At 30.1% G+C, this 25,749-nt stretch overlaps 3 protein-coding genes across 3 annotated transcripts; 2 read left to right on the top strand and 1 right to left on the bottom strand.

The window, feature by feature from the left end:
- Positions 1-7,704: 7,704 nt before the first annotated feature.
- On the top strand, positions 7,705-9,130 carry HELRODRAFT_64346 (hypothetical protein; the record flags this gene model as incomplete). Its single annotated transcript, XM_009017376.1, has 5 exons — positions 7,705-7,762; positions 7,981-8,042; positions 8,294-8,402; positions 8,560-8,723; positions 8,990-9,130. Coding segments are annotated over 5 exons (534 nt in total), but the record flags the coding sequence as incomplete, so codon positions are not given.
- Positions 9,131-15,820: 6,690 nt separating this feature from the next.
- Positions 15,821-18,423, bottom strand: HELRODRAFT_64399 (hypothetical protein; the record flags this gene model as incomplete). Its single annotated transcript, XM_009017377.1, has 10 exons — positions 15,821-16,030; positions 16,179-16,301; positions 16,444-16,582; positions 16,646-16,996; positions 17,069-17,293; positions 17,378-17,473; positions 17,542-17,759; positions 17,849-17,965; positions 18,038-18,145; positions 18,358-18,423. 10 exons carry the CDS (start codon positions 18,421-18,423, stop codon positions 15,821-15,823), a joined length of 1,653 nt encoding a protein of 550 aa, XP_009015625.1.
- Positions 18,424-22,455: 4,032 nt separating this feature from the next.
- HELRODRAFT_160418 (hypothetical protein) lies at positions 22,456-24,661 on the top strand (the record flags this gene model as incomplete). Its single annotated transcript, XM_009017378.1, has 5 exons — positions 22,456-22,515; positions 22,875-22,952; positions 23,865-24,074; positions 24,154-24,314; positions 24,499-24,661. The coding sequence occupies 5 exons, from the start codon at positions 22,456-22,458 to the stop codon at positions 24,659-24,661; spliced, it is 672 nt and encodes a 223-aa protein (XP_009015626.1).
- Positions 24,662-25,749: the final 1,088 nt, after the last annotated feature.

A 25,749-nucleotide genomic window follows, 5' to 3' on the forward strand; every position in this document is an offset into this window, starting at 1 on the left:
AAATACGTGCGCCGTATGTATAATTTGAAAATAAGGGTTAAAACGGTGCCCCGATAACATTTTATCCCGCTAACCCATAATGAAATTAAAAAAATGCCGCGGACCACCATCAGACGAATTGCGCAAGAACTTATGTACACGGACAAACACATGTGCAGTATACGTGTTACAATTTTTGTTCAATATGCAATAACAATAAAATTTGCCTCAGCATTTATAAATAATTGTTATGGGCGGCAGATAAGCTTGTTTCCTTTTTTATCATTGTGGTTGACATGAGGACAGTCACACGAACAACCGTCCAAATAGTTTCCGTATTTGGTCTTCATCAGTCATTCACGAAAAACTATTTAAACATAAATAGGTGAAAGGAAATGGAAGAGTTGTTATTTTCTTTGTCGGAATTGCTTAGAAGAGTTGTTATTTATTGCTTTATAATCTGACTTAATGCTGATTCAGGAAGCAGCGATGGAAGATGTGTTTCCAACCGCATCTTCAGCCCTTGGTCAGCGGTCAGCTACAAATATATTTTCCAGCCTAGCGGTCAAATTATTCTCAGTTCCAATAAAATAATTTTATTTCAGTAGTATAGAAAAGTACAAACGAGTGGTTTTAGTACAATTAAAATAGTATGAAATTATAAAAAAGCTAAATCATAAATATTTTATATTATTTTTAATAAATTGCAAGATGATTTATTTCGTTCAAACCAATTTTAAACAAAATATTGGCTACTTCAAAAATGTCTCAATTTTATGCTTTCGTGCCGTTTTAAATGTTGTAACCATGCACCACTTTGAAGTATATATCTTAATTACAATTTATTAAATGAACCAATTGCACCTATACGACTTTTTAGAGGGCGAGTAAAGAGGTGGTAGCAAAAAATTGTTGCTTGTCGATATACCTATTGATCAATCATTCAATCAATCATCATTTTATTTTTATAGCGTTGTTGTGTTCTGCTGTCCTATATTCTTAACATGGATATATATTTATATCCATAGTTCAAGTTTTAAAAAATTAGATTACATCGAATGTCTTCATAAGATAATAGAAAAAAGACATAATGTTAGATTACCAAGATAAAACTAGATAAAGAAAAAAATGTTAGAGTCATGACAATGATTTATTTCATGTGATTATTCGTACAAATATAATTTTCAGCATAACTTTATTTAATTTGGCAAATAAGGTAGCTCTATCAATCAATCATTCGATTTATTCTAAGTACATGGTATAGTTTCTAAAGGTCCGTTGACAATGCATCATAAACTAACATGAAAAGAATTCTGCATTTGTATTTATTTGAGAAATAAGAGGCCTCGTTGAAGCACCTTCAAAGAAATCTGTCAGGGGATTGCTGGTATTATCGCTAATCTAAATATATAGCGCATTGTGATGAACATTTTTTGAATGTTTTCTTATTCGTTAGCAGTAGCTGTCGACCTACAACAAATAAAACGATGGCGATCGGCAGGGGATGTTTTGTAGTTTAATATCGCCTATATTTACTTATTTTATTTATGATAACATCCGCATGCATTTTCATAATTTTTACTTAATTTTACTGTTTTAAAAGAAAACAAGGATCGCTGACTGTCGCTGGTTCAGTTCAGTCTCATCAACTCAACTGCTACTCAAAATGATTTTTTAATTTTATTAAATTTAAATTAAAAATGAGATAATTCCGTATTTCGGTAGCGCTCTGACTTGACTTATCACTTAGCTATTTAATTATTTAATAAAAGTATATCTTTTTTATATAAAAAAAAACAATAATAATCAAATAATGCAATAAATAACTTTTAAAAATAAATATTAAATCAAAAATAAATAATAAAAGAGGAGTGACCTTTGTTATTTTTTTTGTATTGAATATAAAATATATAATCTTGTATTGCAATTAAATTAAATTAGTTTAATTTTTTTAATTTGTTCACTTAAACATTTATTAGTAAACAAAAATATTAAAATTAAAGAAAGATCAAGATTATTTACTAAATTTAATAAATAAAGTTAATAATCAAATAATTAAACAACTTGTTTTGTCAAAAAAAACTCATTTTTAAAAATGACTTGCTTTGGGACCTAGATTATTATTGAATTCATAGTTTTTAAATTTAAAGTATTTACTCTTTTTTTAATGTTGTGTGTGTGGTTTTGATGATTCAAGTTGGTCTCAAGAGAAAGACTGTTATTTATCACTCAAACTCTAATGTGGAGTCCTAGCAATTACAAAAATAAATATATTATAAAACATATGAAAAATAAAATTGCTTACTTTTTGATAATTAGTTTAGTTTTGTTTTGCTGACTATTTTTTACTTTTTTTGGGTTGAATTTATTTATTAATATTAGAAATGTGATTGTCAAGTCAAGGCCCACAGTTTTACCAACACATCTCAAAAATGTCTTTCCCTCACTCAAGTGGCAGCGATTTTCCTGTTCATTATGTTCAGGTTGATTTGCCTAGTTTGATTCCGTCCAGCAATTCAAACAACTATCAACAATGTCAGCAGAGAAAGACATTTTCTCCTAATCACATGCCATATGAATTGAGTGACAAATCAAAGGATGCTTTGAAATTTTCAAAAAGTTCTCCGCCATCATATAGTCAATCACCTAGTTCTTTGGACAGTTGTTCTCCAGCAAAAGTGTCACATTGTCCATCAAATAAATCCGTTAGTCTTTATATTAACACCAACAATAACTTAAGCAACGCTGATAACATCAGCAGAAATGAAACAGACTATTCACCTCATTATGATAGTAGAACAAAAGATTTTCTTTCAACTGAAGGAAAACAGGTAATGATTTAATATTAATTTGTATTAAGTTTTTTTGTTTCAGTTATTTAATAAATTAATTTGACACAGGCTGTAGCCAATTTGAAGGATACCAGAGCAGCCATAGCAGACCGTCGACTGATGTTCTTCAATGAATGTCCTAAGTCACCCTCATCACCTCTCAGACATTCAAATAGCTCATCATTTAACACAAATTCATCTCTAAATCAGAGATCTAGCTTGTTGCTTGACAAAGAAATGAATACAATGAAATTATCTAATAAAGCTGGGAATGCTGAAAATAATTTGTCATCATTTTCTAGTCATAATCTGAACGAAAGTTCAAGAAGTTCAGCTTTGTTCAAAAAGGCTAATAACCGATATTCTTACAGAACTGTTGACTTGATTAAACAATGTCCACCACTAGAATTATACACAACATCCCCTATTTTGTCTCCAGCTACTACGGAAATAAATTCTTCTACGGTCTTCAGACCAAAAATAGAAGTTGCTAAATCAGAAAAACCATTTAAAGAGGTTTGTCAAGGCCAGACACCACCACCTCCAACTTTATCTCTTGTGACAAGTGAATCAATTGTTTTGCAAATATCCGAATCTCTACCTTCTTCTGTCATAAACACAGTTGCAGATAATGTTATTAAGCTTTCTTTCTCTCCTCAAAGGCTCATGCAACCTACTTCTACCTCTGACAGCAAATGTGTTAATGTTTGTAAAAGCTCACAACCGATTGCTGTAACAATGACTTCTCATAACAATGAAGCCAAAACTGGTGTTAATGACACAAAACAACTATGTACTAGTAAATTAGAAATTGATCTTAAACATGATTCTCAAACTAGCAGCAGTGATCACGAACAAAACATGCCAAATTTCACAGCAAAAACGTTAAATAGCAACCAAGTATTTTCCAATGCTAACAATGACTGTGTTAACCTGTCAAGAATTGATAGTGAAGATAGCAACACTGATTTAAATAAATCTCAAAACTTTAAAACTTGCCTAAATCTGAACGATGTTACATTCTTTTCATCTCCAGAAAATACTTTTTCGTTCCAAGGTTTGTTATTTTAGGTTCTTAACTCCATCTATCTTTTTACATGTTTCATCATCATCATCATTTTCATCATCATTTACTGAATTATAAAACTCACCCACAAGTTTTCTGTTATGATTCATGAAGATAAATAGTATCATCATATAGGGTTAGATTAATTAAATTGATTTTATAACATTAAATGGATTTTATAACATTTTCAAATTTTTTATTAGGAAATAGCACTGGTGCAGTTTCTGAGAAATCACAAACTGATGTTAAACCTGATGAGATTCAAAGGTTTCCCAGCGGTTGGTCTTGTTTTTTTTTTACATCCCATAGTCACAAACATTTGAAACTGAGAAAAAACTAATTCGTTAAAATGTCTTTAGTGTTGTTATTTTTTAATATCATTATTATTTCATAATTAGATTCAATTAAAAGCTTCATTATCTCTTGATCTTGTTTGCAGAATGGTGAGATGACTGGAGATAAATAATGAGATAAATAATCTTAAGATCAATCATTATTAGTGTAATTATGTCTCAATCATATTCATATGTTTATCACATACATTCAATTTTAGCCCACATGTAACAGGTTCATCATGTGTATTCTATTTTATTCTATGTATGTTAATTGATACCTTTCTCTTAATTACGCTTACATACTCATTGATGATCATGATCTAAGCTCATTGTTTTCTCTATTCTATTTTACGTTCATAATTCTATTTTTTTTTCAACAATTCAATTTTAATCAATTAGAACCAAGATATATTTTTCTTAATATTTCTGAATATTCTATTTTGATTGTTTCAAAAACATTTCACACATTGGATTGGATGCAACAGATTTATCATATTTCATGTTGATTAATCACATAAAATTGAGTTCACCAGTTTTTTTTTATAAGTTATTTTAGTGGCATCGCAGCCAGTGTTTGTCTCATCTATGAAGTCTTATTTATTATTATTGTTAACGGATTGTGATATTAAAAAAAAAATCAAAAATCAATTTGATGTTATTCTTTGTTTTGATCTAGGTCAACATTCATTAAAATGATTGTTATTAAAATGTTGTATATTTTCAGAGGAATCCTTACCATCCACTCCTAATTCTGGTTCCTTGTTAGTTTTCATTGCTTTCAATATTCTACATTTTATATTATTTAACATCTTTCTATTGAAATATTTTTACAATGACACCAAATAAAACATTATGTTGTCCATCAGATCCAAGGAATGAGAGAGACGTGTTTAATGTAGAAACAGTATTTATTTGTCTGTTTTATTTCTATTTTATATTTATTTTTCTTGCACATTATTGAACATAATATTTTTTATGAACTTTTTTTTTGCTGCCCTTCAAAGTAGCCCACCAAGAGCATTCTGTCATCGATACATTAAACAATAAACTCTAAATAAACTTCAAATACAATGCAATAAATACAATAAACTTCAAGTTGAACATTTTAATCAATGTTTCAGTTATTTTGCATTCCTGTTTAACCCTCTTTTCTAATCAGAATGTGAAAAAGAATGTGAGTAAGGAAGAAGAAAAAATGTCCACATCCTTATTAATTCATACTAATATTTAATCTTTTGAAAGATTTCAATAATGAACAAAGAGTTAATAAATTCACTGGCTGTTAAACATAGGCTAACATCAAAAGACATTCACAACCAACCTGTCATTATAAAACAATTATCTCATCATAACAACATTTTCAGCCACTAGTGTATAAATTATATAACGTGTATGTATGTATGTACATATAAATTGTTTATAAATTAAATAATAATAATAATTTATATAATGTATGTATAAATATTATAATTTGTTTGCTTTATTATTAAGTGATGATAACAGGACATTTTTATTCTCCTTCATATGCCATAATTTTGTATGTGTTGCGTTTTTTACTTCAAACACACTCCTCCTTTGTTCAACTTTGATATGTATTCCTCTTTAATGGTTTTTAAGCTTTGTTTAAAGTGACATTTTAATAGATTACATGTTTTCAACATTGAATACTGTTCCAATACTGTTTCATATTCATTCAGATCATCTTCCATGAAAAGTGCTGGCATAAACAAGTTCAAAGCATTCTTCACAGAAGGAACAAACGTTAAATTTTTTTTATTATATCCAACTTCCATTTAAAAAATGTCGCTAAAAGTTTTTGATCAAGTTTTCGTGACATTTAATTGTAGAATGGCCTGGGCAACTCATCAGTGGAATACATATAAGCAGTTTCAGATCTTTAATATTCATGTAATTAAGCGGCACGATGGTATAACGGTAAAATGCCTGGTACTACTGTTGCCGGGACGGGATTCGGTTACAGAGAGATCCCCGCCTAACACACACACAGCTTCTGTTACGCGTTGTCTCACGTGTATTTACATGCACTGTGGGTTTGTTGTTGTTTGACGCGTCTGAAAAATATTGAAAAGAAAAATGTAGTAAATAAATGAATAAATAATTTAAATAAACAAATGACTGAATAATTATTCAAAAATAAAGATCATGATGGTGGCTAGGATGATGCCGTCATAGATGATGAGGATTGATAATGATAGACATGGTCTCATTCTTTTTGATTAGTCACAATAACACTCTATAAAAATATAGCATAACATGCCACTTTTACTGTTTACACAATTATGGTATTTGTTATTTTAGGTTATTTTTCTTCTCTGTTATTTTCTAACTATTTTCTTATTGCCCCCACTTAGATTTTCGGCTCTGAAGTGAAACAGGTCTATTCTACAGATCCAGGAATCTCGCTCTCGGATTCCTTTGACTCCAAGGTCTTTATGCTAAGCTCTTATAATAATGAATGATGAATTGTTATCCAAATTTGTTAATTAAATAAAAACGTAATTTATTCCTAAATAAATAGATGAACACTAAACGCACCACACACACATAAACACACGTATATATATATATATATATATATATACATTTAATAATTTATTGATGACAAATTATTATACAGAGGTCATCTGATTTGAAAGCTGACAAAGCAAGTTTCAAAGCAAAACGTTCTATGACAAAACAGCAGCAGCAAAATAACAACACTGCAGTTTCCAAAGGGTCGCCTATATTTAAACACAAAAAGTCTCCAACTGAGAAAGGTTGTTATTGTTTATTATACGTTCAGTTTTACTGATTTATCACATTTTATACTGTTAGGAATGTACATTGCGCCAGCTGTTCATCTTAATTTTACAGCTATACATTTTCTATTTATAACCGTATTTTACATTGCCAGCATGTCTTTATTTAGATTAGACAGCTCATTTAAGCTTTCAACTAAATTTTGAATGCTCGCCTAGCATTAGACTAACTTCAAACGTTGTCTTGAATAACCTTATTCGTTAACACAGTTAGATCTGAAATGATAACATGCAGAATCACAAAGTCACAAGGAGTCGTGGAAGGGCCGTATGGCAAGAACAATCAAGCGTTATGGATCAGGTTCAACTCTACTAACCTCAGACACCGTTGCAACAGTCGCTGAAGATGTTAAGTTGACAGGGGTGTTTGGAATTCCACTAGAAGCATGCCAGCCTTCAACGAATGATCCAGTAAATTATTCATGTGTTGTGTTACGTCATGTCATGTCATGTTGGACTCCTGCCTCTTTCTCGTTGTGTTGTTCATTATGTTATCATTATTCTGTTATTATTGGACCATAATAGCATATTGTTTGAAATGGCTCAGGCTGATGTGATTATAAAAATAATAATAAATATTATTATTATCACCTCAATTTTATATTTCAATCGTTCATCATTAACATCATCGTCACCATCAACAACAACAACAACACCTTAACTACTAGTTAGTGCCAATGATTGTTGAGGTGTGCACAAGGATTGTAGAGGAACGAGGACTGGACAATCAAGGTGCCTGAACAACTGATTGATTCTTTCCTTTCATTTGACAAGCATATATACACACGCACACCTATACAAAAATTTATTAGTCAAGCTCACATGAACTTTATCGAATAATTTATACCTAAGCATTGTAACTAATTTTTATACGTGTTTTAGTTGTTGGTTTACGAGCTAATGAATGATTTATGCATATTTTTTGAACAGATTATTTTTTTTAATTTCAGGCATTTATAGGGTGCCTGGTAATACGGGAGCGCTGAAGGAGTTGCAAGATGAAATAAATAAAGTTAGCTCCTCTTCAATCTCGTTTACCCTGCTTGCCTATGTCTCCATTTTTTTGATCTCGAAATTTTTCTAAAAACAGTTTTTCGAACTAAGATGAAAACATGTGATTGTGATGGTTATTATTTTCAAGTATTAAAATTATGCTGATAAAAATTCTTTAGTATTTTTAATTTTTTACATGGTTAATGGTTATTTGAATGATACCAACTATGTGTTTAATATTCAAATTATTATAATTCCGTCTTCAATGAGGACGAAAAAGGTTTGTGCCTGTGCAGCGAAAAGTGGCAGGATGTCAACCTCGTCAGCAGTCTGCTCAAGTTGTTCTTTCGAAAGTTGCCTGATTCACTCATCACTGATGGTGGGTGCAGTTTTCATCAGAAATACAAATTTTTTACACAAGTTTTCGCCGGTATTAGCTTTTTTTATGATGTCTTACTTTAAAATGAATGTCAGACTGCCAAACCTCATAAATTATTGTATTAATAGAAAAAACTTGCATGACTATTATACACCAGAACTTTATGAATCGGTTATCTCGGCCATGAGAACCGAAAGGTCAGAGAGGAGGATGTTGAAGTTGAAGAAGTTGCTGCATGACTTGCCAGATCATAATTTCAACACATTCAGATTTCTCATGAAACATCTCAGCCTGGTGTCACGTCATGAGGAAATGAATAAGGTCGGCAATATAACATCTAGTATGCTGCTTTGTATTGATTTGGTTTCTTCTTTGTTGTACCTTACTTACGTTGAACCAACATTTTTTCGGATCAGACTTTTATAATTTTGTTATGACTAAATTCTAAATATTCATTACAGGTAAAGGTAATTTTCTATAGAATTGTTTATTTTATGAAAAACTAAGTTAAGATTTTGATGAGAGGTCAGAAGTTTCTAACCTGTTTTAATTATAAATTTCGTTCCTACTAAATGTTGCATTATTAGATGGATGCTCATAACTTGGCCATAATGTTCGGACCAACCTTGATTCGACCTCAGGACAACAACATTTCAGTAATGGCTCGCAACATGGCTGAACAGTGCCGAGTCGTTGAGATGATCGTCACACACGTGTGTTTGCATTGATTGTTTTTTATCACTATAATTATTTTGTCATCGTTCGTTTCCATTTATATCCATGGAGTTAGATACAGATTTATTTGAGTTAGGCATAAAATTATAACTTTTATTTAAAAAAAATGCCAATTTCATAATAGCATGTGGAAGTCAGTCTGTAGTGATTTTACCCCATGCCTAACATTGAAAATTTATTGCAGTGTGATTGGTTCTTCAGTTCTTGGGATGAGGATGTATACGTGCCAGTTGATGAAGAAAGTGAAGATCTCACTCCTGTCATCAACGAACAGATGCTTGCAAAAGCACAAAGTATGGGTAAGTTGTGTTTATCATTCTTCTTAATTTTACTTTGTGTTTCGTTTATTTAATAAGGATGATTTATATAATATTATGTATTCTCGACAATGCTGGGTCATTGTAGAATTGTAACCCAAATTTTGTGGGTTTATATTTAGAACTGTTTTGGCTTCCCTGGATTAAATTCTACTCTGAAATCGTGGGATTATAATGTGAATAAATGTCTCATCTCGTGATTGTGATAATAATTATGAAAAGATGCCGCTTATTTCATGTTCACACGTATCACTAGTTGTTTGATACATGCTGTGGCTCTATCTAGACACACGTAATTGCTCCTGGGAACTTTACTACTTTCTCAACAATTTAGAATTCACGAGGTTTTAACGTATTATAGTTGAATGTATTGTAATCATTTTCAACTCCATAACATTCACTAAATATTTACTAATGTATGTTACAATAATACAATGCCAGCCACGTACACTCACACATTATGAAATGGATCATAATGTTCCTAGAGTTGAAAGGTATAATAATGTTCTACATCTACCGCGCGCGACTTTTTGTGTGAATGTGTGTGTACGTGCGTATGTGTGTGTGTACGTGTGCGTGTTTATGTACTTGTTTGTGTGTTTTGCTTGCTAGGATTGTTGTTTTGTAACACTCGTTATTTAATCCAATTATATATACGGTGACTGTATTTGTTTATTAGTGTTTTTTTTTATTAAATTAATTTTTTTTAATTTTTAAAATTTTTTTTCATTTAACATCAATTTATTATTATTATTATTATTATTATTTTGATTTAAACTTACTTTTTACGATAATTAGTTTGGCGGCTGTGTTTATTTTGTTTATCTCGTTTTAACAATGGCTTGGTTATAATAATAATAATAATAATAATAATAATAATAATAATAATAATAATAATAATAATAGAAATAATAATATTTATGAGAGGCTGAGTGAATTGAATGCAGGATGCTGTCACCACTATCTTCACCATCACATCTTTTTAATTTGATCAGCTCTCACTCGTTAGGAGCAGCAGGCTGCAGAATTAATAATTACGCTAGTGCTGTAATTTTTTGAGATTAAAAATTAGATAGTGTGGGGAATGTAGTTGTTTAAATGTATGCTGAAAATTTTGCTCGGATATCAAATAACAAATAAAATAAACGGATCCACGTGAAATAGGTGACGGTGATGATGGCACGATGTCTTACGTTCAATTTATTCACATTTGTTAGATTTCTTCTTTACTTGACTGTTTATTTTCGTTTATTTTATTAAACATATTGAAAATTGTAGCTTTGTTAGCATAATTTTAATTTTTAGAAATTCGTTTTGTTTTTTGTTTATAGGCTCAGTGAAGCTTCATTAAAAAATTGATAAGTCGTATCAGACTGAGGTTCTTAGTAACCAGCATGACATCATTTTCGTTATTGTGTCGTGAGGGCTAACATATGTTAACAATAAATTATTTGAAGAACGAACGAACAAACGAGAAATAAATTTGTTGCACAGTTTTTTAAACCTTTAATTTTTAACTAAGAAAATTAATTCAAATATCAATTTCCTTTTAAGCAAAAATTGATGTCTAACATTAAAAGTATGCCCTTCAAATATTCTGCCCTGCAAACTTCGGAGTTCCCCTCAAAATTTTTTTTACAAAAAACGTTGAATTTCTCAGTTATTTTCAATATTCATGCTTCATGAACGCATAGCATTGATTGATTGAATTGGCCTAATTTTCATAATTAAATAACAAACTTTTTGTTACGTCAAAAAATGATTGAAATATTTTTCAATTCACAATAAAAAATATCCTTAAACACGTTGGATGTAAGCATCCGCCGCATAGGATAAAAATCTTGCATAATCTGTGTTTGTGTCAGCGTATCTGATAGAAGTGATCCACCCATCTTTATTGTTTAGAAATTTTTATTTTAATTACTTAATTATTTTGAACAAATCTCAAAATGCAGTAGTACGTTGTGCATTTCAGAACTAAAATTCTTGTGTTTTTTTATCAAAAGTACGATATTCTTAAGTACGTTTTATCTCTATGAAAATACATACAAAAGTATTGGCGTTGTAAACACTCTTACTTCATGTTCGAGTCCGTTAAGACGTTTCACTGCATACGTACGCTTACATAATACGTGTTCATTGTCATATAATATTTAAAATCAATAACAGTTGTTGACTAAAAGTTTTAAATGTTAATGATTTAAAAGGTTCGCCTAGTACGAGCAACGATTTTTCACTAAGCAATCGTCCAAATCATCTTCAAGTTCATTACCAGCTTTCATCTTCATCACTGAAAGTCTCATCAACATCAAGAAGTCGTCACCTCGAATCAGTTGTGTCATCTGTCGTCCGAGCAGCTAACAGGAAGTTAAAGTTGGGTGGGCACCAGAATCACAAGTCTAAAAATCAACAACAGTCCAACAGTTCGTCATCCCTTTCAAAATTATCTCCAGCTAATGCAGCACATGCAGTAACGAAAGAGTCCTTAATCAAACGTGCACCACAAAATTCGTCATTTATGTCTGAAACATTGAGGAGCAATGCTTATGCAAATCAAACATCCTCAACGAAATCTGATGAAATTATCTGCGCAAACAGACGTCAAACAGATTCAGATACGCTAACAAAAAATAATAATTTAATAAACTCTACTGGCGTTAAATACTCCGCTGTTAAATTCCACTCTCATAATTGCAGTCTTGACCTTGATTGTTCGCAGGCTGGTGTTCATGATAGTGAGCACACAAGTGGAAGTGACAACCTGCCAGTTAGCTACCACAGTCACGATGATGTTATAAACAACAACAACGTTTCAGTTCTTAATAGTGCTCAATATTATTCCGCTAGTTCTCCGTGCATTGCTGACATCACAACATCCAACGTCAGTAAGGAATCTAGATGCGCTACTCACAATAATGACAACTACTCGAATGCACTGTCAAGTTTTTGCATGCAGTATTCTCACAACAACAACAGTTTTGTTACAACTGCCGATGTTAATGTTAACAAGGATCTGAACATCGTTGTTCCCCTTCCAAACAACAGCGCCCACGCTGGCTCTTCATTTCATACCAACAACAACAACGGTCTCGACGAATGTGGGGACTTGGTGATTAATTTGGTACGCCACACAAAGTACGATGTTAACACAAAAACTGCACGTTACTATCATCTCGCTGACAACAGACCACCTGCTCGGTTACCTTGGAAACTAAACAACAACAACAATCAATAAGCAGACGTATAAATAAAATGAATTAGGTATATGAGTAAATAAATAATTAGAAAGCTGTTGTCATCCATATTGATCATAATAACGTTGTTATATATAATTGTCTTTTGATTGCTTGACACAGTCGTTTATTCCCATTGGCATGATATATATTTACTTTTATAATAATAATAATAATAATGATATGGAGGTCGTACGTGTCGTGATGCTATGTGGCAGATTTGTTATTGATGATTATTGACGTTGTTAGTATTAGTTCTGTTAATGTTTTTTTTTACAATTTGATAAAACTGATATTATTGTTTTCATGAGGGCTCTACTCTGTCCTTAAAGTTATTTTTTGCAGACGTATTTTTAGTTGTTTATTGTGTTTGTTGTGTTTGTTTATTGTATTAATGTTGTTGCTGAATGTTTGTTTGACTTATCTTTTTTTAAATTTGAAATCGGCCTGAAAAATTCAATAGAAATGGTGATTAATAAATAGCTGCAATTACAAGTTGATCTTATCTTAGTAGTATCTATATTACAATGCTTTTCATATTTCTTTTTTTAAGCCATCTTCACTAGTTGCACTACAGTATTGTTTTAAAATTTTTTAAAATTTATTGACAACCGCGATTTTTTTAATTTATTTTTACAATATCTCAAAGCTAGTCCCAACATAGCTTCCATATATATATATATATGTCTGTGTGTGTGCAATTTGTAAATTGTTATATTACACTTAAACATAATCTTTTTGAGAAATTTGCGGGTATTGTTTGGTTGTTAATCATTAAACTACTTGATCATTTGAGAGAATCAAAAAAATTATTTATTGGATTTACTTGAGTGTATCTTAATATTTTTTCTACCTATGTACGTCCATTATACAGTGTTCACTTTTCGTGTGCTTCTTTCTTGGACACTAATCTAATTAAATGGTTTCATTATTTTGATTATTTTTTGTTCTGTGTTCATTTATATAGCAATGACAGTTTTTTCCATCTTAATATGTCCGTGTGAACTGACCATGTAGTGTTTGTTTGAATTTTTCGAAGAACATGTTCATGCGTTTAGCTTATTTGCTTCTTTTGTACATCCGCCAACAACCTTCCTAACTTTTTAATAAGTATAGTAATAATTGCATTGATAAACATTTTGAGGTTTAAATGAACTCGATTGTTGTCCACTTGCAAGACTTCTCAGAATGGTTAGATCGCTTAAATAGATTTAAATGCAAAGATAATCTATTGATGTAGATATGTAGCCCTCCATACAGATGTAATTCATATTCACGTTCTATATAGATGTGTTTGCATTCTAAAGTTTACGTCTGTTACAATGCTGTGTCCTTGTGAGCAATGTGTAGTGTGCTGTTCTCATCTTTGTCTGTGTGTGTTTGTGTGCGTGTGTGTATGTGTGTGTGTGCGCATATATGTCAACGTTTCTTGGAAGGGTTTTCGATGTTTTTTGGAATCCTGCGACATAATATATTTATATTATATATATATATATATATATATATATCTCAAATGATATATATATATATATATATACATATATTTAATGTATATATTTGATGAAATAATCTTTTGTATCCATCCTTACAAGTTTCCATCTATTTGAGCTCACAGAAACTGGTCTAATTGGTTAATTTTATATTGAATTGTTCTTGCTTTCTTACTCATAAAACTCTTTATATTTGCATTTGTTAAATTTGTCCGTTATATTCTCATGATGATGTGAGCATTAGTAGTGATCAATTTATTATTCGATCAATACTCACCAGTGACGTTTTAACGAATCCTTTTTGTTTTTAAAAACTTTAGCAGTGTAATTTATTTCATGCCATGACTTTTTTTTTAATGAATCGAATTTTTGTAATGGCCTGGTATCGAAAGTACCATTGTGCATATTTATCTGTCTACCTTTGCATTTATTATTTTCACCTTATAATCATTCTGTGTGACATAATTTTAAACAATCCTATACAATTATACTGCTATCGTAATGTATATTTAACATTTTTTTACGTTTCATTTCGATTTTTCTTTCCCTATTTTTATTTTATTTTTCTACATTTCATTTTTATCGAATACTGTTTCACTTATTATTTTTGTCGCCACTTTTCCTATGTTAGCATATGTTAGTCGTAAATAAACTAACTGTCAATTTAATCTATAATAATTTTTATTTGTTTTAATTTTCAGTAGACTCGTGTCGTATCATCTTCATCTCATCTGTCCAACTTGTTATAATATATTTGTTGTCTTGTTTCTAACGATATTCATTATTTTATTTTATTAGTCTGTAACAAATAAAAACGACAAATAGTTGCTTCCCAATGAGTGTGGTGATTTCATTAAAATAAATTCAACTGTTCAAATCATTAGCATCAATTAAACGGTACAAAACAATATATTTATGCTATTATTAATTATATTCCGTATCCTGACATCTGGGAATCACATTTAGTCATTAAAAAATATTTTTTATAATAAATAACACGATTGCAAAGTTAAGTCATTGGCCATGAATTAATTGTCAAATAATATACTAGGCACGTAAACGTTTGATTTGGCACAAAATTTGAATTTGCACATGAAGTTAATAATTTTAAAAAGTTAATGCGGAAGTTTTCGCTATCATAAGTTTCGTTTTACTCAGCGGAATGCGTTGAAAATTACTTTAAAATGTCTGCTTCACCAACAAATCTATAGTCATAAAATAAAATTCAAAATCTTATTTGAACATTGAGTTCATAGTTTTCAAATGCGGTACATGAATATAATAAAAATGATCTGCCAATTAACGATGGTCAAAAACTGTTGGAATGCTTTATTTTTTATCGGTTGTCCATTGCAGAGGTCCTCACGCAATTCGTTGATTAGGCATTTAAAATAACAATAAAATAGAAATGACATTCATAAAGTAAAATAATCAAGAATATTTCAAGTAACTTTACCAATAATTTTAATTTATTATCGATTTGAATAATTTCTGGTATTGGGCTGGCGGAAAGTTTTTTTGATTTTGGGGTAAAATTTGTTCTGCTTAGTTGATTTCTATGTTCAGGTATTATATCTTTTAATAGGAAAGTTAGGACGTTGGTGCTTTTGCAATCCGCTGCATACCTAGAAATAACCACATGCCTAATAATTATCTAAGGAGCATATTTTACTAATCAACACTTTGCAGTATGTTATCTTATGAGCTAAAAAATTACTGGAGTCTGACTGGCAATCAAGCTTATTTGAGGAGAGCTTCGATATTTCGATTTCCTTTGTTTGTCCGTGGAAGAGTAAGTAGCACCACGATTTCCCGTCAATTATTAATTTGCTATGGTCGGAGAAAAAATTGATCTGCGTGATAAAGTGTTAAAACCTAAAACAAAGTTAAAACAGTAACACATTCAATTACACGTTGACTCTTACAAGCGTACTAGCAGCTGCTCTTACCCTTTCTTTATGAATTTAAAATAATTACAATTGTTTAAAATATCGCATTAACCTGGAAGCTGTTGTTGCTTAGTAAAAAAATAATAGACGATTCGCATCTATACCAGGTGATCACAAACACTAAAGATGACGACTTCATTTCTTTTTTCTCTACACTTTTATTTGATAGGCCAGCCTAAAGAACAATTTAGGTACACTTAAATTTTTTAATTTTAGAAAATTAACATGAAATTTGCCTGACGTTTTTGCCCTTGACGTTTTACTTTCAAAAAATTTATTATATATATATATATAACTATATAATTTAAACGACAAACTGTGGAAAGATGTTTTCTCATATACTGCATGAAGTAGTGAAGAATGAAAAACTTCTTTTTGAGGTCATTTGGTACAAAGTTGCAGATGGTTCTCGTTGTCGTTTGGCCATCTTTGCCGTCTACCATGTATACTAACGTTCTTTTTGTTCATCAAAGTTTAATTTTTATTTATCGCAAATTCATAAAATGAAAATCTAGAAACCTTGTTTGTTTTAGAAAAATAAGTCGCGTGTCATCGTTGAATAACAGACCCACACTGTTATTTAGCTCGTACGATAGGCCATATTTTTCAGTAAAATCAACCCATTTGTCTACGCAATAGACATCAGGTGAAAATGATGCACGCAGTGATGACGACGATAATTGTGTAAGTGAAGAGAGTTGCGATGAAGAAGATGATGATGTAAGGGCGCTGTGAAGGTCCGATTCTATCGAGGATAACTTTTTAAAATACCTATCAAAAAGACGCCAATCTTTATTTAGGTTTAAGACGTCTGTAACGCCGATTGAATTTCCATTAACATCAATGTTATCGAGTTTTGTTGTCAGCGCACTCTTCTCATTTTTTTCATAAACACGACCTATTCAATATTAACTTTAAATATATTTGTTGCCTTTTAGACACCTAAAAATGCATAAAACTATTATACCGTTCGTGAAAAATTCATGCTTTTCAATATTTTTTATTTTAATTCTTTTTGATGGGTCCGGATTTAAAAGATTTGTTATCAAATTCTTTGCACTGCTTGACAGACCAGTTGGCAAACAATAGGCGTTACGTGCAATTCTCGAATAAGTTTGTTCAATGCTTGACGTTTCAAATGGCGGAGAACCAACCAACAATGTATACCTTCAAAGATGAAATGAATTAAATAGGTATAATTCACAAAATGTTATGAATACTCTACTGAATAATGTAACACTGAAAACAGACATTATGCATCCTAAAGACCACGCATCTACTTCATAACTATGTCCTTTTTTGCTCAACATTTCCGGTGATATGTAGTTTGGAGTGCCACATATTGCTCTGAAAATTTGTAAGATTAACATTTTTATAATATTTTATTTGCAAATATGATTATTTTAAAGTGCTACCGTTTTTTATCTCCGACCAAGTCCACAAGAGTTGCTAAGCCAAAATCGCTTACTTTAACTTCATAATTTTCGCCAAGCAAAACGTTTGATAGTTTCAAATCTCTGTGTATGATGCCATTTTTATGAAGGTATTTCACGGCATCAACTATTTGTCTCATGATTATACGACATTGACTCTCAGTTATGCGTTTTTTTTCTTTTTGCAGTTCAACTAGAGACTGATTTAAATGATTATTGCTGTTTTTCACGCAGCCATATAAATTTTGTAAATTAAAAATTGCGTTTTTTAAAAATGATGGAATGTTACTTTGTTTTCACAGAGCTCCAACAAAATATAAATGTTTTCATCGTCCTCAAAGTAATAACGGAATTTAACAATATTCTTGTGGTCCAAGGTCTTGTGAATTGCTATTTCTTGAGAAATCTTTTAAATCAATGTTAATCAAATAAATCCAGTACAATTAAATGATTCACCATAATAATTTGATTTAAAAACCTTTTCTTTCAGATCATCTTTCATCAGCAAGTGTTTTGATATAATTTTTGCAGCAACTGTTTCGTTGGTTTTGCAGTTTATAATTTCATAACATTCAGCGAAGCCACCCTTAATTTTATTCATTGTTAAAATTTACAAATTACATTGGTCATGCAACGACGTTATGTTGTAACGTACAGCATAAGAAGATGTTAATGGTGATAATATGATAACATTGCAGATCAAAATTAAAAGTTGTAACATGACATAAAACACAATATCTATATTAAATATTATTTATATGTAATAAAAATATGTAACGGTAATTTTATTTAATAGACCTTTCCAAGGAATTTTCCTTTGATGTAGTGTAACCCACTATCCTGGTCTACAATCATTTGTGTCATTATTTGAATTCTTTTTTTAATGATTTAAATAATTTTTGAGAAACACATGGAATTGCTCATATACGAAAAAATAAACTTGCAATCCTCTTCTACAAAATAGAAGCGTAAACATTCATGTAATTTGAAAACTGATCAAATGTTTAGTTAAATTATTTAACCTTTAGTTTAATAACTTTTTAAAATGTTTAACAACCCCATCATTAGCTTAAAGCTTGTCTGTTTGACGCATGTATGTTCACGTTTCAATTTTGCTTACAGCATTTCAGGCATGTTCTGACAGCTTCAGTTAATTGGTTGATGTGTCATTCTAATTAAATAAATAAATTTCCTAGAGGGCTAACACGGATGATAATCACACGCATTGTTCGATATTCTCACATTCTTTACAAATAATTTTTAGTTGAGTATTTTGTTAAAATAATAAGAACATAAATTAACTTCTGCTTATTGCTTCATTCGTTGCTAAGCAACTTCATCATCTGATTCAAGGGGCGGTGTATTTATGAAGGAGTCCGATAGCTTAACGGAACATTATGATGTTAATGATATGCTAATAATCCATTACTGCACATATGCTAATTATTTATACACAGAAAATATGCTAATAACCCCGTAGCAACACATATGCTAATTACTACACCTTAGCCGTAGCACAATTGCTAGATGCCATGCGACTGCTTTTTTTGTAAACGCAAAGGGCATATATACATATATTATTCTATAAATAAATCTGTACAAATGATCTGATACAACAAAACGAGCTGGTGTCGCGTTAATGTTTTTTTTTTCATTTTGCATCTAGCATGTCGGGTTCTACTGATTGCTTGAGTAAATATAAAAGGCATAAAAGGTTACAAATTATTTTTTTCAATATTTTCTATCTTTTATAAATAAGATATGTAAGTAAAGTAAAATAAAGCTGTTTTTTGTAGTTTCCAAAAATTGAAAAATGTCATCAGTTCATCTTCTTCCTCTACTTTCTTTTGTCATTCTATTCCTGACTACAGTTTTAAATTTAAAAAATGTGTTTTTTTCGCCATTATGTATTAAAAATTAAATCATGTTTAAAACTTTTTGGTGTCATGAAAGTTGAAGACATATAAGAATATATATACATACATATTGATATTTGCCTATTTGAGCATTGGCATTATATGATTATAATAATGGCAATAATGCAAATGCCCAAACAAGACAAATATCAATATGTCTCTATTTTTTGAAATTGAAATTTTATTCTAAACATTGTGCTAAAGCAACAAATTTTTTTGCAATGTACACCAAGTAACTTCAAGAAAGAATATGGTGATTTTCTCATTAACCTTAACCTCTAACTGCATTTTATGTTAATTTTGTTTTTCTATAATTTCATTAAATTTTATTAAAACTGCAATCACATAGATTATGTTATGCTAATATTATTATTGTTACTATTATTATCATATAAGTCAGTGGCAGAATATCTTACAAGGTCAAAGCCTTAAAAAACAAATTCAGAATTTAGAGTTTTGAATCAGATTTAATTTAATCAAATAAAAACTGTTTAAAAAATTGATCTCAGGTGTGCCTGCATAAACTTGAGTAGATGATTTGAAAAATGGTAAACTGACTTTAATTAGCAGTCATTCTAGAATCTTTATAATTTAAATTAAAGTTATAAAGTAACAACATTTATTCACTGTTATTTGATGATAATTTGAAGGAATTTTTTGAAGTTTATTCTTTTATTTTATACTGTCACAGCATTCTGGTGTGAATATTAATCATTTTATTTTATAAACAGATTGCCAGCAATTTCAAGAAATACTGTAACTCGTAACAGATTAATAAAGCATTCATTTAATAGCAGGGGATCAAGTGATGGTATTTTTGATGAGATTTTTTGTGGTTATATTAATATTATTTATTTATTTAATAATGATAAACCGCTTACTTGGAAAAAATACATTTTATTAATCATTCTTCATTTTTCAGACGATGGTTATTGTTTGAAGAGTGATAAGCAGTTATTTGAAGAGATAACAAACTCAATAGCTAATGAAAATATGAAACTAATTATGAAAAATTTTAAAGGTTGCTCTTGAATTGTATCTTTTTTGAAAATGTTTTATCAAAATTTTGCACTGTTACCATTTCAAATTCGTCTTCAAGATTTTTTTTAAATGTTTACATACAGTATGTTGACAATCATATAAGGAAAACATTTTAACCATTTTTTTATTGTAGAAATTTGCATTATATAGTTTTTCCTTCTACAAATTTTTGTTTTATTTTAAATTTTCAGATTCTCCATCAAACATGGAGTTGTTCATGATTTTAATGGAAGAAATTGATAAACTTAATGCTACAGTTAGCAAGCAAGAATGTAAAATGGCAGCCCAAGAAGGGTTTTTCAGTGCTACAAAAAAAACCTTTAAAAATTGATGTATAATTTATCAAATTAATTCAGCAAAACTGCATTGAAAAGTTGAAAAAACGAATGAAAATACTGGAAAATATTATAGGTTGACCTACTATTATGAAAATGATTTTTTTTTGTCAAGTTCACGTTAATTTAAAAACCGTGAGATCAAGGTCGGTGTTTATTATTAATAGGAATGTAGCAAGGAAAGTGAAAATTGGCTTTTGTTCATAGGTGTAGTTCATATCAATTTATTTTTTTAATTTTGAATATATTATTAATTGCGCCCTTTGTTTTAATTATTTTTTAAAATATTATTTTATCCCTTTAATTATGAAATATTTGTAATCTTACTTATTTTATCCCTTTAATTATGAAATATTTGTAATCTACTTAGAAAAACCTAAGCCTCACACAGAAGTAAAAAGATATTCAGCAATTAGAAGATATCAGAAGGTATGTTTTTTCAAATGTGTGTCGAATTAAAATTTATCTTATTTATCTTATTTATAATTTTTTAAAGAAAGGTAATTCCTTTCTTCTTTCTCAAAAATCGGTTGGTGATAACAACAGCAACAAAATCAACAATAACAAAAATAATAATAATAATAATGATAATAATTATAATAATAATAATAATGGTATAAAGGACATCAATAATGATAACAGTATTGGTGACATTAATCAATCACAAAGAGACGGGTCTTGCTTATACAAAGTTAGGTTACTGAAACTTGATGATTCTCGTATTGATTCAACATCATCTGATCGTTCACTACCTACGAAAATGAACAACAAAATACCAGTTTCAACTTCCACAACGACGTTAAGGTTAGATGCAGCGCTGACCGATACAAGGACGCTAACAAATTCAATCGCGACTGCCGACTCATCAAAGATGAACAACAATCCTACGACTATCGATAAACTGCTTATTCTTTCAAACAATGCTTTCCGGCGAATGATGAAATGTATAAATGAGTTGAATAAATTGGTCGGTTATGGACAACCACAAATATGCCCAACAGCTACCGGAGCCACTTTCAAAGTAAACGCAGTCGCACACATATACATCATCTATTTTTTGTTTCACCACTTTTTAATAAAAAACAGTTTTTGAAAGTTTGTAAAATATTTTCAGTCGATGGCGCCTGTTGTGTTGACATTTTAAATGAACGGCATGTCTCATACTGCAGGCTCGTTCAAACGGTATGAAGAAAACGAAGTTCAGGTTGTCAATAATTTCTAACAACCAACAAAATAACCGTTTAGCAAAATCTGTTCATTCTTCCTCGCCACCATGCATGTAGTTTTAGTATGGTTTAAACCACGAGATTGCGGGAAAAAAAATAAAGCTTCGCAAATGTTGCGTTCCTAATATTTATTTTTATAAAAACCGCCCACATAATTGAATTGGCAAAATTAATAGAAATTTTCAGATTAAAATTTTTCATATTTTTTTATTATCTCCTGGAATAAATTTAAAGCGAGAAGAATTACGATTGTCGGCGAGTTAGCTCATTCGGTAGAAGTGTCTCTTCTTGTTTAATTACGCGTTGGCCTAGTTCAAACACTGTCTATCCGGAACTCCGGCTTATATGCCCTGCGTGTATGATGCGTGCATACATAATATGGATGTACATCGTGCGGCGTGGGTAGTACATCCTTTGGGGCACGAAAGTTTAGCAAAGGTATAGCGTATAAAAGCTAAAAAAAATTGGACCATCTGATTGATATATTTATCCTAATTATATCTTAATTACTTTTAAATTACCAGACGGTAATTGATTGAGAAAGTTGTTTTCCTAAATACGTTAACATGTGTGAATCGCGAATCTTTTCATTATATACGTATGATTTTTATGTGTGCTTTTCTTCCACGTGTACCTTTTAGCGTCTTATATGTACAAGGCTCTATTTATCAGCTTAGACCTTATATATTAAAATAAATAATTTTTATACAATACATGTCGCTTTGTAGCATTTAATCTTTTGCATCTAAAATTATAGATTAAAATTGTTATTAACATTAAATAAATGTCATTAAAAGGACTTCATTCAAGATATAAATGATGGATACTTTCCATCACAACTGCAGTCTGATTATCCCGACGGAGTTCCATTGCAGGTGTGTCGTTAATTAACATTACTTCATTTCAACCTATTTAACAGTTTAACTTAATCTTTGATTCAAACAACTTAAGAGATTATTTAGATTGCTTTATAACAAAGAATTAAATTTTAATTTATGTTCAATATATATGAAATATGATTATCACTCTTGAATAAACGCATCACATCGCGTCTGATTGGCGTGGATCTCTTTGCTTTTGGTCCTATTTACTGCCACAGCAGACATAGATTATTAACACAGATTATTATTATTATTTATTTTATTCTAACATATTTTATTTTTCGTGTTTTATCATTTCTCTTCCTCACTTTTTGTATTTATTTTCTCACTTATTTGTTTAATTTTGTTTTACTGCCTTGCATGTTGTTACAGTTTCTGCGTCTGTCAGATCCTGATTTTTAAAGAATTTGCACTTTTAAAGAATAATAAAAAAAGGCGCTTCAGCCATTACACTATCTCGCTATAATTCGTAGGGAAGAATAACGAAGAGTTGGATAAACTGGGATGATAAATTGTTGAATTTTAGGGTGTTGGACACATTTGCCTAACACTTGTTTATTTTGTTGAATTATTTATTTTAAATTGCCTTAAATCATCTTGAAATTTGAAAAATTTTGTTTTAAAATAGTTTTGCGTAAAATTTGATTTGTTTATGCCATCGCTGTAGTATATTATACTGAGTTGCTCTCTGAAGTGTGTATAAATTAATGATAGCAAGTTGGAGACTGTATAATATTGAAATGCTTGTTAGTGTTTCATAAAACGATAATAAGTTGTTTGAAAATATTGCATTTTTGCTTAGCAAAAATATTTTTATAACATGAGTCAAAAAATAATCCATAAAATAATGATATAAAAACTTTTAAAATTTTAAAACCAAGCTTACTTTGAATAAATTCCATTTAGGTGGATGATAGAAGAAACAAACTGTATCTTATTAGCAACAAAAACAATCACTTCTCTTCCAAGACCAATAAAAGCGCTTTCCAAGATTTTCAAAATGATATTCAAGCTGAATCAAGCAAAACAAATCATTATTTAAATAAATTTCCTCCTCTATTTATAAGAAACGGAGATATTAACTACATTAGAAGCGGTGCTAAATCTTTCGTCCAGGTTAGTTATTTATGACAGAAAACAATAAAGGTTATTCAATGTTATTTTACTAACTTTGTAATATTAACATTTTCAATAGGACGAGGAAATTTTATTTAAAGTCATACAAGATGATAATTATTGCGAATCTAGCGGTATTTGTCTAAAAATTCGTTTCACCACTGGTTGTCAAACGTACATGTTGCACGTGAATGTGCGTGATACGATAGAAAGTGTTATGACAATAATTAGAGAGGAATTGTTAGTTTTTTTTTCACACAGCTTGGATTTCATCCGAGTAATGTTACCAATTTGCTTAGTAAAATTTTGTATGAAAATAAATTCAAGATATTGTTGATGATAATTTTTTACCCCACTTTTTGATTAGGTTTAAATATCGTTAGCTTCTTTATATGAGTCGCATTATACATCAATTTAAATTTAGGTTAAAAGTAAAGAGAAAAATTAATGACTTCGAACTATTTTCTACACATCCAACACGTGTCTACAGTGAACTGGAACAGACGTTGGTATCATGTGGCATCAACCACAACATGCTTCTCTATGCTAGATATAGACCAGAAACTAAAAAAACAATTTTCTATTAGATTAACGTATGACGATATGGATGTGTGTTTACTTTTTCTTATGTTGCTTTTAATTATCAGTTACACTTGTTTAAATTGCAATGAATGAATACATGAGGGTGTATGAAGAAACAAGTGTTCATATTCAAATTTGCTTCATTTTTGTAACCAGGGAATTTTCGTTTTCTTTTTGTTTGTTGATACATACTTATGATAAATTTAGCTAAATTCGTTTATTATGATGTTTTTTTCGTGAAGTGGCTGTGCTCGATGGGTCAATTTAAGGCTCCTCACAGTTATCCTATACCTCTCATTTGATTTGTTCTTCTGGAGGTCTAATAAAGTCATGTTGTGTTGTGTTGTATTGCATTGTATCGTAGTAAAGAAATGTAAATTTATTCAATAGTTTTATTAGTATAAAATTATTTCTTTTAAATTGTTTGGTATTGTGTCGACAAATATAACTAAAGTTAACTTTTGTTTCTCATACGAGATTTCCATTTGTCTCATCACATAAGGACAGTTACATGAATGATCGATATAAATCACACACAGTACTTATTACAAAATAGGAATGCGTAAACTAACTTTTTCTAAAGTTTATAACGCAAAGTTTAAATGTATGTAATAACATAATAATAACTATATACAAATGTAAAGGCTTTCTGTGTTGATGTTAAATTTCAACAAGAAGTTCTTATACTTTGAAATGATTCATATTAATTAAAATTGTAGGAAATGAGATAATGTTGTTAGATGTTTTTTAATAAATGGAAAAAACGTAAAGTGTGGATTTTAACATTCAAATGAAATGAAAATAATTATTCATTACGTGATCTCCGTCAACAAAAACTGATCGGGTGCTGAGGTGCTACACAAGTTTAACATTAATTTTGGCGTTTCATCTATTCCCGTTTACTATAATCATACTGTTACATAATTTTAAAAGATTTGCTTTGAGACACTCATTCAATCAATCAATCTTCGTTTAGCGTCCAGATACCCAGTTTCCTGAGGTAGGACTCATTCTACATTTTTTGTTATTTTTCAGATGTTATAAATAGAAGCATAACGACCTACCCGGATTTGTAATTCATCTTAAGTTTCTT

The sequence above is a fragment of the Helobdella robusta genome (genome assembly GCF_000326865.2).
Source record: "Helobdella robusta unplaced genomic scaffold HELROscaffold_2, whole genome shotgun sequence".
Classification (NCBI taxonomy): Eukaryota; Metazoa; Annelida; class Clitellata; order Rhynchobdellida; family Glossiphoniidae; genus Helobdella; species Helobdella robusta.